Below are 14897 nucleotides of genomic sequence, written 5' to 3'. Positions count from 1 at the left end.
GCAAATACAGTTTATGCCTTTTTAAATTTATATTAATAGTTAAGTTATATTAATAATTAAAGTTGTAATATTTAAAATATCTCGTTAGAATTGCACACACAAGAAAACTATTATATATGTATATATGTATGTATATATATGTATATACTTTTTCCTCTATATTTGCAAAAAAATATCCTATTCATCACTTATTTAATTTGTTTTTGCACTTAAAAAGAAATATCTTTTTATGATACTGAAGAAATAAAGCAATCTAATTCATTTTATACAGTGTATCTCAATAATGTTTACACATTTCTCCCTAAAATGAGATCATTAGAGTGAGAATTTAAGAGTAGAGAGAGATATCCATATTATATAAATATATCTTTCCCTCCTTCAAACAATTTTTTGACAATGTACCGCTTGTCTTGCTCTTTTGTGATTAAGAATCGACATCAATGTAACTCAGAAGTGCGTGAAAACACGCGATCTTAATTAATCTGTTACATGGACCGATAAGGTCCCTGCATCTTAAGAAATTGGATCACCAGCGACGGTCCACCGGCCACTATCTCTGCCGGTATCTGCGACAATGGACAATTCTCAATTGACATAATACTGAGATTCGTGCACAACGCCAGCTCGAATGGTAGATTGTGCAGATTCGCGTTGTCGTTGATGTAGAGTGACTCCAGGTTCTCCAGGGTGCCGATCTCCTCCGGTAGATAATTCAGATTGTTTTCCCCCACGCTAAGATACGTGAGATTCGTCAAGTGGCCAATTGCGCGCGGCAACGAGATGACTTGATTCGACTGCAGAATCAACTTCTGTAGTTCGCGCAGGAAACCGATTTCGTTTGGCAACGAGTCGATCCGGTTCTCCTCCAAATCTAGCACCCGCAACTTACGCAGATTCGCTATGGTGGCCGGAATACGCTTCAATAGATTATTGGAGAGTATGAGTATCTCCAGACTCTTCAGGTACTGTATGTCGTCTGGGATCTTCATCAGCTGATTAGTACCGAGATTCAGCTCGACCATGTTCACCCATGTGCCGATGTCTAACGGTAAAGCAGTCAGCTGATTCTCCTTCATGTTCAGCTTCGTGAGGTTCTTGGCTCGTGAGAAAATAGCGTAGGGTATCTTGTCGATCTTGTTATGTTCCAGATTGATAGAATAGACGTTTGTGAACTGGGACGGTCCGCCTGACGGATATGCGGTAAAATTGTTCCTGGACAACGTGATCGTCGTCAGATCTGACAGACTGGACAGCAGACCATCCGGCAGGTGTGACACCTGATTGCCCTCCACGCTGAATTCGTCCATCATCTTGCAGTTTGCCAATGACTTTGGAATATTCGACAATCTATTGTATCGAAGACCCAATCTCGTCAGCGACACTAGATTCCCGATCGTGTCCGGTATGTCCAGGAGCTCGTTATGCTGTAGATCCAACGTGGACAATTGCACGCAATTGCCAATCTCCTCGGGCAGATGTTCTAGATGATTGTGCGAAACGTCAAACGTAATGAGATTGACGAGTTCACCAACACCCGCGGGTAGTTCCTTGATCTTGTTCTCTCGCAAGCTCAACATGGTAAGATTTGTCAAATTCCGTATATTATCGCTGACATATCTGACTCGATTAAAGCGCAGGAACAACGTGGTGAGCGACGTAAGCTTGTACACCACGTCCGGTATCTCGTTCAACTTGTTGTGCCTGAGATCCAGGACACGCAGCGATTTGAGATTTTCCAGAGTGTTGGGCAGGCTGGTGAGCGAGTTTTCGCTCAACGCCAAGGTCTCCAGATTCGCCAGGCAACCGATCTCAGGCGGCAGAGTCGCCAGTTTGTTGCCGTAGATGTAGAACTCCCTCAGATGCGTCAATTCCCTCACGGAACTCGGCAGATTCGTAATGCTGGCCTTGCTGAGATCCAACCGCTTCACACATTCCTCCCGACAACGGACAAACTCCTTAGCCACGTCCAATTCCGCTTGAATCGGCTTACCCTTCTTCGTCGTAGGTTTCGGTTTATTCGACTCCGGATGCTTGACCATGACGGTCTTCTTGGTGTCGGCCTGGCCGCCACCGCCGCCGCCGCTGATGGAAGTGGTCGACAGCTTCTTCTCCTTATTACTCGCGTGCTCCTTATTGTCGCGCAGCACCTCCATGTCCTCGGGCATGTCGCCGCTGGCCGTGCAGGTGGTCAGCCCGCAACCCTCCAGATACTCGGGTATATCCTGCTCCTTCATGTAAAAGCTCGGTAGACTGTCGTCTCCGAGACTCGTCGCGCGATCGCGCTTCGCGTTCGACAGACACACCGTCGATATGTTACCCACGCCCGTCCAGTATTTGCACGACTTTTTCATAACCTAGTGCCCGCCCCCCTCGCGTTCCCCGCCCCGCGTCGAGAAGACGACGTGTACGAGCACGTACGAGAGAGAAAGGCGAGGTTCGGACACCCGTACGCATGCACGCACCCTACGCATGTACGTCCGTCCGCCCGCCCGATCGACGACGAGTATCTCGTACCGAAAATGTGCGTGACCGTGCCCTTTACTGCGACATCGTATCGTACGCGCGTCCGCATAAAATTAACGCTCGACCGTGATTATTGACATTATCGATGTACAACGTACAACTATCGGTATGCGCTTCGTACTCGTATGTATGGCGCAAACGCGAAATGCACTGAGTCAGTGCTAGAGTGGTGCACACATACACACATTCATATGAGAGAAAAAGACATGAGCAATAAGCAAATTGAAATCTTTTGATTCGCTACTGCTTACGTTACTGCTCGATTGCGATTGGTTGATTCGCCTGTCGCTTACATTGGCCCATTCAGCGGACTCAACTGCTAAGTAGCAATCAAATCTGATTGGTTTCTACTTTCAGATCCGACCAATCAGCGTCGAGTAATTGAAAAATCTAGTAATGTTGCCCAACTGTTGAGTTTGCTGAATGCAGCTATTTTTCTACGTCCCAAGTGAAAAACGTCGATAGAGTCTAGTCTGTAGATTTATGTAATTAAAAATTTGACAGCTAAGTAGAGATATATCAAGAGCTCATTCCGCGCGAAATTTTTAATTAAAATAAAATCTATCTAGAGAATTTTTTGTTACGTGGCGTTCGGTACCCAATAAAAGTCTTTCATCTCCGCTTTCATTTTCGAGAGAAAGGAAAAACGTGGAGAGCTAAAGTCCCTAGAAGGCGCATTCTGCCATTGGAGATGGAAATGTCATCGGGCGAAGTTCTCTCACCCATCGTACCCCTAGCCAAGCGACGTAGGGAGAGGGAGCGAAGCAGCGAGGAGTCGAGGAGCGAACTGCGAGACGGCGAGAAAGAGAGGAGCTCGCTGCGCGTAGCGAGCGGCGGCCATATTGTTCCAGCGCAGTGTTTGTTTTGTCGGTGCGAGCTGCGCGTTGGCCACACGCTTGTCTACGAATCCCGTCCCCGTCATCGGGGAAGAACTCGGCCCGAACTTCCAGTCTCGTCGCGCAAAATACTCTCGCGTCTCAAGAAGTCCTCCCAGGATCGTCTTCTCCTCGCCTCGTGGCGCCGCTCCCCGTGTCGCTCTGCGCCAGATCGTCGCGCCGCTCCCCTTTATCCTCGTTGGCTCCGTCTTGTCCCCTTCCCTCCACCCTCCCGGCTCCCGTCCCCCCCTCTCTCCCCCCTCGGGGCCGCGGCCCGAACGACTGGGTGTCAGTCAGTCGTAGACGGCGCACAGTGAGCCCGAGAACACCGCGCCACTACCGTCAGCAGTGTCAGCAGTAGCACACCATGGCGTGCGCCACACTCAAGAGGTCCTTGGAGTTCGACCCGGTGCACAGCCACGGTCGGCCCAGCAAGCGACGGAGGTGCATGCCCATGTCGTGTGCGTCGCCCGGCGCGTCCGCGTCGTCGTCGTCGTCGTCGCCGCGCGGTGGATCGCTGCCGCACAAGTCGTCGCCGTTCGGCGAGATAGCCAGCAAATTGACGCCTGGTAATTACACCGTAGGCTGCGGCCATTTTTTCTTCCTCTCTCTCCCCCCCCTCGCCCCGCTCGCTCTCTTCGTCGCTCTTATCGGCGTTTCTCCGTGTTTATCTCCGTCTCGCTTTCCCCTCCTCTTCCCTCTCTGTGTCCCTGTAAGCGCTCGTTTTCTCACATGCAGGACGGAAAAGAGACGGAGCAAGGGAAGGAGCGAATGCGAGAGAGAGGGATAGAGAGAGAGAGAGAGAGACAACGAAACAGACAGGGGCGGCTAAGCTCTAGCGATTTAAAACCCGTATTCACGGACCCCTTGCGGAGAAAAGGGGGCGGCACGCGTAAATCATATGGTAATGTAGTAACGGACGCGCTCTCGGGGATTCGGGTTTACGTTCCATTCTTCTTGTTTTTCTGCGATGTAAAAGGAAGCGCGCAAAGGTGCGTCCAGAAATCGTGTATTTTCTATTTTCCTGCACGTGACAGGACTGTGATGATACATAGTAATATGACACAAGAAGATCGTTACGTATATATATTGGAAATGATGTTTCATTTTTGAAGGAAAAATCATTGTTGACATTTGTCTTGTCAGCAAAGATACCTGAAATACGATTGGATGATTAATAAGTATATTTGGATTGAAAGAAGTAGCAAAATATATATATTGCATCTTGAACTTTAAATTTTAAGCGTAGACAAAAATCAATAAAAACTCAGATGTAGAATATATAAAGAATTAAGATACTAGAGACTAAGATAAAAAAATAGAAATGAAAAAGAAATTAGTTATTAAGGAATACACAAACTTGGAATTGAACATAAGATAAATAATAAATTGAAAAAGCAGCAATAAAGTAGATGATGTCACATATTGTTAGAAAAAAGGAGGAAAATATTATAAAGAAAAAACTCATAAAAAATTTTTACGTATAATTAAATTGCATGTAACATATAATGCATTTGAATATGATTATTATTCTATTTAAATAACAAATTAACTTATATTTAAAAATCTATTGAATAAACATTATATTTGAATAAATCTGAAAATTTAAGAAAAAAATTTGAAATATTACATAAATTTGTTATTGTTATTTCATATATATAGTTTCTTCATATATAAAATTTACATAAAATTATATTAATAATTATATAAAAAATAAATAAGAATATTTATATCTATAGTATAAAGAATAATTATATCTAGTATCTTAATTCTTTATATAATTTTAATATAGAACAGTGCAAAATAAAAGAATATATTAACTAATAGGAAACATGCTACTTGCTAATATAAATATCTAGTATAAATTATATATGTGTGTATGTATACATATATATACACACACAATTTATATTAAATATATATTTTTTAAATTTAAACAATGTTAATTTGTATTTCTTGTACAGAAAAAATGGCTGCTAACATCAGAGAAGAAATTCGCAGATTGCAACGGCGTAAGCAATTACACTTTCATCCTCAGACTAATAGTGGCGATTCATCAGATATGGAAGGTCCTTCCAGTCCTTCTGGCTCTTCTTCGACTCCTTTTAGTCATAGTTCTAATGGAAAGGAAAAACCCCTATTCACATTTAGACAGGTAGAGTTCTTTAATTAGTTGCATATTTTGCAATAAGAGAGATTTATTTTGTGAAATATATTTTGTATAAATATTTACTACTACAGCAGATAAGTATTGGCTTGTAGATTTGTCCATAAGAATGGTTTTGTAGGTTGGCTTGATCTGCGAACGAATGCTCAAGGAGCAAGAAACGCAAATCCGAGAAGAATACGATCAGATCTTACATTTAAAACTGTCCGAACAGTACGATGCTTTTGTCAAATTCACATATGATCAGATACAAAAGAGATTTGAATCTGCGGCTGCACCGAGTTGTAAGTATTAATTCATTCTTAGAATAATGTCTGCAAAAATTGTCTATGCTTTTTTATTCTTTATTATAACTTGTAACTTTTTTTTAATATTTAGATCTATCATAAGAAAAGAGTCTTATTTATAAGGAGATATTTCTGTGAAGAACATTAGGTAAGTTTTGTAAATGTTTGTTTTCTTTTGTTGGAAAAAAAGCATAAAATCTCAAATTAATGAATATTATACAGAAAAAATAAATTTTTAAATTTTTTATAATATTTTAATATATTGTAGATTTTTACTGTGTGAGATAAATTTTGCTTACGTCGAGATTTCGCAGCATCACCTTGTTGTGGAAATCATCTCTAAAAGAATAAGAAATGATGTTTTTATCAAAATATCATGGCTGGAAAGAAAAGAAAGGAAAAAAGAAGCGGAAGAAAAAAAATAATAATTAATGACGTAAGTTTATAGGAAGAAAAAAGAAGAATTACGTCGAATTATTGAAAATTTACCATGTATACTTTCAAGACTAACATATTTGTACTGTTCAACATTAGAAGTACGCTGGTATCAGGGAACTGATTCTACTTATGTACAAATGTTATTACGGTTGAAAATATGATACATGTGCAGTGCGAAGCTTGATATCCAGCTGAAAGAGGGAAAGAGAAAAAAAGAATTGAGAAATTTTTCTCCTAGCTTGTCACACAAATATATTTTTCTCTTAGCTCGTTGGAGGCAGGTTATAAAATTGCGGACGCAGAAATTCTTGAGATTTTGTACACGTTGTGCAGATAGAGCATTGTGTCGAATGCTGTAAGTGATGTATTCCATATAATTTTTCATTTACTCGTCTTGATGCTATGATAATTTAGATATTGCTCAAGTATATATAGCAAACAATGCTCTAAGTATCTTAATATAAACGTGTATCATCATTTCGCGAATTTCAAGACAGGAGATAATGTGCGTGATTAAAAGGATTGCCTTTCCCGAGCTCTAACTGCTCTGCGAGAAGCGAGATGACATTTAGAATTCAATGTATAATTGCGTAAATTAAGGGATTAAATAGGTCTATGAATTATTTGTAAACCGAAATCTACACGTGAAGGATTTATTAGTATAACTTGTTAAATGAATAGTAAATTTTTATTTCGACTCGTTTGCGAGTTGTAATCGGCTCGCGTCGAGGAGATTCTAAGATTTTTGTTTGACTAGAAAATTAGCCATTCTATGTAAAAATACAATTGTAAAATTGTAAAACATTTTGCAGTAATTTTCATTGCAGTTGTTATATTTGTTTCACTCTTTATTAAACATTTTTATAAAAAAAAAGAAAACGATCTCATTTAAGATATAAACGTTTACAAAAGCCGCAAAAATGTCGGAATAATATCGTAGATTATAGTAGGCATTGTATGAAGGCATTGTGAAGCATAAAGTATTTGGAATAAAGATTTCATAAAATCTCGTCACATACAGTATTTCTGTTCCCTGGTAGCAACGAATTTCTGTATAGTTATAATAAAAAAAAGTGCTGAATAATGAATATAATTATATACTCTAATTGTGCCTATTATTATAAAAAAATGTTTATCATTACTATTATTATTAAGACTATTATTATTTACTGTTACTGTCGTTTGTTACTGTAAAAGATTTTTTTTGTTGATATACAGTGAAATTTTTATTACATTGCAATAATGAGATTTTCGTGCAAAATTTTTTTTATTCAAGAAAATTTTTTTTTTTATTCAAGAATAATATGATCTTGTGATCCTTAATGGCTGCGTGCATTTTTGTTTCGCCGAAAATAAAAAAAATATAGGGCACCAAGGGGAACACTCAGACAAGAGTTTTCCTTATTTTATATTCTAAGCACAATATAAAACGATCTTCGATCGACCAATTATATTTCTCACGGTCGTGATTATCGAAAAAACATCTTGTACGATTTCGAAGGGCATTCGAATCTACTGCCTTTTTTATATTGCGCAAAAGAAAAGAAAGTGTTTCTCAGTTACCATGGTATTTTTGGATGCATCGTACATCGATGGTGCTCATGCATACATATACACAATATACATACGCATATACACAAGTAACATAAAGGAAAAAAACATACGTGTTACATCGATTGTCTATGAATTATTGAATGTAAGAAAATGAAAAAAGAAATATAAGCGGGCAATATAATTTTTAATTGTTAACACACTAAGTAATATCTATTTGAAGCTCGCGATAGGTACTGTTATCATTAAGGAAACTCTTGAAAACACACACAAGCAATCGTGTGAAATTTCAGGGGATTTTATTTCGATTACAAGAGATATATACCTCTGTATTATATTGTATAAACATTCTATTATCGAAATAAAGATCAACTTAAGACTGAATAAAAAAGGAATATTTCCTTATTTCCAAGTAAAAAAGTTTTTGTATATATATATACATATATATATATACACACCCTGGCGAAAATAATTATCGGAGCGTAAGTCGAATGTAAGGAAAGAGTAACAGAAGTGTAAACGAAGCTTCTAGGAGGCGTAAATTGAAACAACGAAACGTAAACGAAGTGTTAACGCTTCATTTACGTTTCGTTGTTTCAATTTACGCCTCCTAGAAGTTTCGTTTACACTTCTGTTACTCTTTCCTTACATTCGACTTACGCTCCGATATTTATTTTCGCCAGGGCATACTTGACAGTTGTGAATTCTGCAGGAGATTGTCACCTATATATAGATATATTTTATACCAAATATTTTGCAATATTAATAGTATTATTAAAATGCTTATGACTTACTGAGCACATAGCAATCGCATATCGATTTTTTCTGCGCAATAACTTGCAATCCTCTTAAAACAGTTCTAAGAAGTAATCCTGTTAGTAGAGTACGGCTTCGAAACGAAAAAAGAAGCCCCAGTGAGACTATATGAAGATCTACTCTTGATACTCGAGACGTGTCACTTCTGGGCGGGAAACAAATTTCTCTGCTAAATCACTCGTTCGTTTAGAAAAAAAATAAAAAACGACGCTAAATGTTTCCTTTATTGTTTCTGGCCTACATTGTAGCCGTTAAAGTATTCAAGAAGACTACCCCTAATGGTGAGTTTACTCAACTATCAAGTGTCTTTTTTGAAATTTAATTCTTCTTGAGCATTTAATAGTGTTATGTGGAAATATTGTATTCAGGCAAAGTTACGGTATATCTGGGCAAGAGAGACTTCATCGATCATCTAGATCATATTGATCCCATTGACGGCGTTGTTGTCGTGGAGAATGACTATCTTCAGGGGCGCAAAGTTTTTGGTCAAGTGAGTAAAATTCTAACTCTTAGTATATATAAAATACATATTCCTATAGGATTATATCCTCATGATTTCTGAAAATATCCAAAACTTTTTCTCATTAATAAGTAATGTTCTAATATTGTATCACATATTTATATTTAGGTCTCGACAACTTACCGATATGGCCGCGAAGAGGACGAAGTTATGGGAGTCAAGTTCAGCAAAGAACTGGTGCTATGTCGCGATCAAATAGTACCATTGAAGACAGAGAAGCAGGAGACCACAACGATTCAAGAACGTTTGTTGAAGCGTTTGGATTCGAATGCATATCCATTCACGTTCCACTTTCCGCGGATGGCTCCATGCTCGGTCACTCTTCAACCCGGTGACGATGATCAAGGAAAGCCTTTGGGAGTCGAATATGCTGTAAAAGTATTTGTTGGAGACAACGAAGAGGACAAGGTATTCAAATAAAGAAAAAATAAATTGATTACAAGAAATCATAAAATGCTCAATAAAAGAAAATTAAAAGAAAATTAATAAGCATACAGTAGTAATATATATATAGCATAAAATTTTAAAGTAAAATTTCTGCAAAAACGCGCATGTTCTTTTACTTTTTTTCAGGGACACAAAAGGTCCTCTGTATCATTAGCCATCAAGAAACTACAATATGCCCCGCCGACGCGAGGTCGTCGACTTCCCAGCTCTTTGGTATTCAAGGGATTCACCTTCTCCCAGGGTAAACTGAACTTGGAAGTCACATTGGATAGAGAAATTTATTATCATGGCGAGAAAGTTGCGGCGAACGTTACAGTTACGAACAATTCCCGAAAGGCAGTAAAAAATATCAAAGTAAATATCATGAAAAATTAAATCGAATAAGTCTCATATGTATTTTACCGTATTCCATCGTCATTTTTCTTTCCACAGTTGTATGTGGTTCAACATTGCGAGGTGACTATGGTAAATGCTCAATTTTCGCGGCACGTGGCTAGCTTGGAGACTCGCGAGGGTTGTCCGATTACACCGGGCGCATCCTTCACGAAACAGTTCTATCTTGTGCCTTTGGCCAGCAGCAACAAGGATCGTCGTGGCATCGCTCTCGATGGACATCTTAAAGTGCGTAAAGTAACAAGTTCTTCAGCATTAAGATATCAAAATATATCAAATATTATATAATACACATTTTTTATTATATATACAGGGTGTCCCAGATCACCCGTACACTCCTTTTAAAATGAAAATAAATGGCTTTTGTCAAAAATCGCGAACAATTTTTAAGTAAATCGAGTACGCTCTATCAAATGGTGATATTTTCAACTTTTGATTCCGACCGGAAATACGCCATCCGGATCGAATTAAATTTTTTTAGGGGAACATGGTACTTTTTATTACAGATTCGAATTGTACGTGAAAAAATAAGAAACTTTTGTATCAAACGTTTTTTCTGAAAGTGCCTCTGTCAATTTTAAAATTGACCTTGAAAGTAATTGTGTTGAACTTTCAATAATTAATATTTCTATTATTATTACAAAAATCGTTACATGGAATAGGATTTCTTTATTTAATTTACTGCGCTCTACCTCCTCACAAGTGCATGCTCAAGCCGCACAAGCTCATGCTCAGGGACACCCTGTATATATATAAAACTTATAGTAACATTGATCAAAATTTAACTGAAATTTTATGGCATACCATTTTGACCTTTCAGGATGACGATGTAAATTTGGCATCCTCGACTTTGATCGCTGAGGGTAAATGCCCGACTGAAGCCTTGGGTATCGTGATTTCTTATTCTGTCCGAGTCAAGCTGAACTGTGGTACCTTAGGTGGTGAACTGATTACTGATGTTCCATTCAAACTGATGCATCCAACTCCTGGTACATAGTTTACGTTATTTTACCTATATATACTTGCACATAAACAATGAATTTTGAATATAGCTAAAAAATTTTCATTTATATATTTACGTTGATACACACACATATACACACATACATACACGAAAGATTTAGAAAAATTGAATTTCTTAATTCATTCAAACATTTTCTTTTATGCAGGCATCATTGAAAGAGAAAAGGCCATGCTAAAGAAGAGCAAAAGCATCGAAAGAGCACGTTACGAGAATTCTTGCTATGCCAACGATGACGATGATAATATCGTATTTGAAGATTTTGCTCGTTTGCGTTTAAATGAACCAGAGTAAACCAAAGATCGGTGCTTTCTCTTGCAGCTGATTTCTTCAAAAGAATCCTGAGCTCCGTTCGTAGTGGATTTTTCCGTAAAAAATTGATTTTTATCTTTATATTTAAATAATAATATTAAAATAAATAAGTAAAAAATCCTAAAATCCAATCTCAAAAAAATTTTATTATTATACATACAATAGAACTATTATTTTATACAGAATTTATTTGAAATATGAATTTTTTTCTTTGGATTTTTTTGATATAATTTTTAGTGAACGAGCTATATTAAACGTAAGGAAAAAAACATTAACTACAACACTATGAAATTGTTTCTAAAAGAAAAGAAAAAAACAAGAAAATACAAAAAAAAGAGAAAAGATTAATTAATAAAAATCATCTCGAAATTTCTGTGCGATGGTGGTGATCGAACAGAAATTCATTACGAGAACAAAAAAAAAGAAAATATCAAGTAAGCTTAATGAATAATTCATGTTTGATTCAGTTTGAAAATTTCCCGTTTTACCAGAAGTGACATAGTATGTTATTCGTATTAATTATTTTCTTATATTTTACAGAATATTCTTTTCTTCCATTCAATTATTTATTTATTATTAAAAAACTGTTGTAATAGTATTGTTCAGTTGCATTAGAAAATATATATGAAATTGTAATAACGCACCTTTTTGTCTTCCTTCTTTTTATACCAATTAATTCTTCAAATGTGAAAAATATAGCAAAAATATATTTGTGCTATATTTATCAATATAAAGAATACACAAACTGATCCATCAGAGTTGTTATATCACCATGAAAAGATCACTATACTATATTCTCAAAAATTATACACATTTCATGATTATATAAAATATTACAGAAAACGACGAGAGAGAGAGATATCAAATCAATATCAGTCTTATATAGAGCATTTATCATGAAGACGCTTGTTGTTCTTTGCTTAATCATACATGTGTGAATAATATTCTTGATACGTTTGAATATAAGCCTCCTTCTCTATTGATGTCATTTCTGCAATTAGGGTATCATTAACATCAGTGATCGCGACGGTTTTACCGCCCACACTAACGGTTGGTACAAGCTCATCGTCTTCAGAATCCATCATTTCCACTTCACCTGTAAGTTAATTTGAATTGCAAGATTTAAGGAAATTTAAATTAATCGTCGATAATTTTTTGCTCCACGATTCGAGATTTTCCTAATGTTGAAATTTCTATTATTTAATATATTGTTCATACCAGTATCAACAGTTTGCATTTCAACATCTTCCTCATTATCACTACTGTCACTGGATTCCTGTGGAAGTGCTGCTTTAATGGATGTCATGGAATTAGTACCACCTTTCTTTTCGTGAGCCAATAGCACCGACATGATATCATCGCCCTGCTTATTATTTGTTGTAGTTATGTTCGTGGCAGTGGCTGCAGCCTTATTCAAGATACTTTCTTGTGTATTCGCACCATCAGGCTATAAAACAATAACATAAATTAAAACACAGAATATACATACATATACATATATATATGTATATATATATATATATATATATATATATATATATACACATATAATAAAAAATAATACATATACAAAAGATATATGTAACAGAATAATATACCTGTGAACCATCAGAATTGATAACTGTGCTTTCTGTCATCCATATAGGTCTCTCCTTTCTGTGATTCGCCGCATTGTCATCTGGAGATTCGTCTCCAATAGTAACATCCACTCTAGTTTCTTCTACTACAAAACCTGATATTCTAGTAGCTTCTCCTGACCATTGTTCACTAGGTGCTCTAAGGCTACTCGGTTTTCTCGTGTCAATACTAAAAATTAAAATATATTATTGTTTACTTGTATTTTAACAAGTTGAAAATTTTTAATGTGAATAAATGCATTTTGAAAAACACTTACCCTCGAATAATATTAATATCAACAGGTTCTGGTTCTAATATTTCAGGTGCCAATTTGATTCCTTCTACTTCCCTCAATAATATATACAATGGTTCCAATTGTTCATTAAACTTTGCTAATAATAATCTAGAATCTTTCTTTGGAAGAGCAGATTGATCTTCTTCTACTATCTCCCGACAATATGTACACCTAAATTCATCAGTTCTCATGTCGTAAAGTTGATCCGCCTATATAAGAGTTTAATGAAGTTTCATCTGTGTTATAATAATTGCCTTAGATTAATATTATAATATAATAATAAAATATTAATATATTTAGTTATTTATAATTTGTTATATATAATTTATATACTATTTTGATTAGCATGTTATGTTATTTTACTATAATATAATAATGTAATATAATACAAAATAGAATTGATTCTAATTGCTAAAATTCTTAACTTATATTGTGTTATCATACTTACTTCAAGATCTGTAAATGTTTTTAAACAACTTGGACATTTAAAGCTAGCCCTACTGGTTGCATCTCTCTCTTCAGTTTCCATTCTTTTTCTCATTAAGTCAAGTTTATACTTAACTACATTTACAAATGTCTGAAATAAAAATATAAATTTTTATCAATTATATACTTCATTAGTCTCATTAATTCTTATATATTTATTGTTGAATAAAAGAAAATCGTAATTCTTCATACCTTGTAATTAATAAAGTAATAATTAACTTTCTGTGCCTTGCCATCTGATCCTGTTTCCATCTTTAATCTTACTTGAATAAACTTATCATTTCGTAACGTAGATATTCTGGCTCTCAACATTTTGCGCTCAAATTTTAGCAATTCACAAATGTCATCCTCTTTCATACCTATACAAGTGTGTATATTTTATATTAATAAAATTATTTTAATTGATGGATTTTCGTACAATGTATAATTACTTACATGGATTCCGAACCAGCATATCCACAATTAAAGCATCCTCTATTGTATAAAATGCACGCACAACCAGACGCGCCAGTTGTTTCAAACTGCTAGGTACCTCAGTCACCAGTCTCTCCTCAGCACTCATGTTTTACATATACTTGACATATATACGATAAGTAAAATAAATAATTGCAAATGCAACAGCACGTTTACAGCATAGAGAGGATGCGGTCACACTGGAGAGGATACGGACATTTTGAGCATGCGCTTTACTTGCGCGACCAGCTGATTGAATGTTGATTAGGTTCCGGAAACTTGGCACTTTGCACCCCTACTTTGACTTTTCGAATTTTTTTTTTTATCGTTTGTGATTTGTTCGATTAATCCTCTGCAGAACCAGAGCACAGTATATGCAGTAGCACAACTCTCTGTCGGCTCCTTTGATGTTAGCGTGGATAAAAACGAATTGCACATGCGCGGACTTGGTGGGTAACCAATCACGGCAGTAACCTTCTGTCTCACTTGCTCTCTCTTTCTCCTCTCTTTCTAACCTATTATATATACTATATAGGGCGAGACATTTGACATCGGAACATACACTACACTGGGTGACTCATCTAAAATTGTACACTTCTTGAAAGTAGAGACCTGAGAATGCTTGGTCTAGTTATATACGTCATTGTTTATTGGTCCTTAAGCCGTAATCACACTACGGGTTGCGGGCTCGGTTGC

At 36.5% G+C, this 14897-nt stretch overlaps 4 protein-coding genes across 5 annotated transcripts; 2 read left to right on the top strand and 2 right to left on the bottom strand.

The window, feature by feature from the left end:
* Positions 1 to 2680, bottom strand: LOC145975284 (leucine-rich repeat protein soc-2 homolog). The gene has a single exon (XM_083105639.1). It carries the CDS (start codon positions 2349 to 2351, stop codon positions 486 to 488), a length of 1866 nt encoding a protein of 621 aa, XP_082961765.1. The 5' UTR covers positions 2352 to 2680; the 3' UTR covers positions 1 to 485.
* Positions 2681 to 3287: 607 nt separating this feature from the next.
* Positions 3288 to 7304, top strand: Akirin (akirin). The gene is made up of 5 exons (XM_083105675.1): positions 3288 to 3967; positions 5363 to 5553; positions 5687 to 5849; positions 5944 to 6000; positions 6121 to 7304. The coding sequence occupies exons 1-4, from the start codon at positions 3766 to 3768 to the stop codon at positions 5952 to 5954; spliced, it is 567 nt and encodes a 188-aa protein (XP_082961801.1). The 5' UTR covers positions 3288 to 3765; the 3' UTR covers positions 5955 to 6000; positions 6121 to 7304.
* Positions 7305 to 8780: 1476 nt separating this feature from the next.
* On the top strand, positions 8781 to 11993 carry Arr2 (arrestin 2). The gene is made up of 7 exons (XM_083105674.1): positions 8781 to 8938; positions 9026 to 9147; positions 9286 to 9585; positions 9751 to 9978; positions 10057 to 10245; positions 10838 to 11006; positions 11187 to 11993. Exons 1-7 carry the CDS (start codon positions 8872 to 8874, stop codon positions 11330 to 11332), a joined length of 1221 nt encoding a protein of 406 aa, XP_082961800.1. The 5' UTR covers positions 8781 to 8871; the 3' UTR covers positions 11333 to 11993.
* Positions 8843 to 14644, bottom strand: Tfiiealpha (transcription factor IIEalpha). Of its 2 annotated transcripts, none has more exons than XM_083105673.1 (9): positions 14184 to 14644; positions 13941 to 14107; positions 13711 to 13839; positions 13245 to 13471; positions 12949 to 13156; positions 12569 to 12797; positions 10822 to 12446; positions 9301 to 10239; positions 8843 to 9231 (listed from the first exon to the last, which is right to left on the bottom strand). In XM_083105673.1, the coding sequence occupies exons 1-7, from the start codon at positions 14308 to 14310 to the stop codon at positions 12271 to 12273; spliced, it is 1263 nt and encodes a 420-aa protein (XP_082961799.1). In that variant the 5' UTR covers positions 14311 to 14644; the 3' UTR covers positions 8843 to 9231; positions 9301 to 10239; positions 10822 to 12270. The 2 variants fall into 2 exon arrangements, with proteins under 2 accessions (XP_082961799.1, XP_082961797.1); XM_083105671.1 differs by having other exon boundaries at positions 8843 to 9215.
* Positions 14645 to 14897: the final 253 nt, after the last annotated feature.

Source organism: Camponotus vicinus, unplaced genomic scaffold (genome assembly GCF_025532165.1).
Source record: "Camponotus vicinus isolate PSW18456_S1 unplaced genomic scaffold, iyCamVici1.0 SCAF_8, whole genome shotgun sequence".
Classification (NCBI taxonomy): Eukaryota; Metazoa; Arthropoda; class Insecta; order Hymenoptera; family Formicidae; genus Camponotus; species Camponotus vicinus.
Note: the sequence above shows the minus strand (reverse complement) of the source record. Positions and strands in the feature narration are given on the sequence as shown.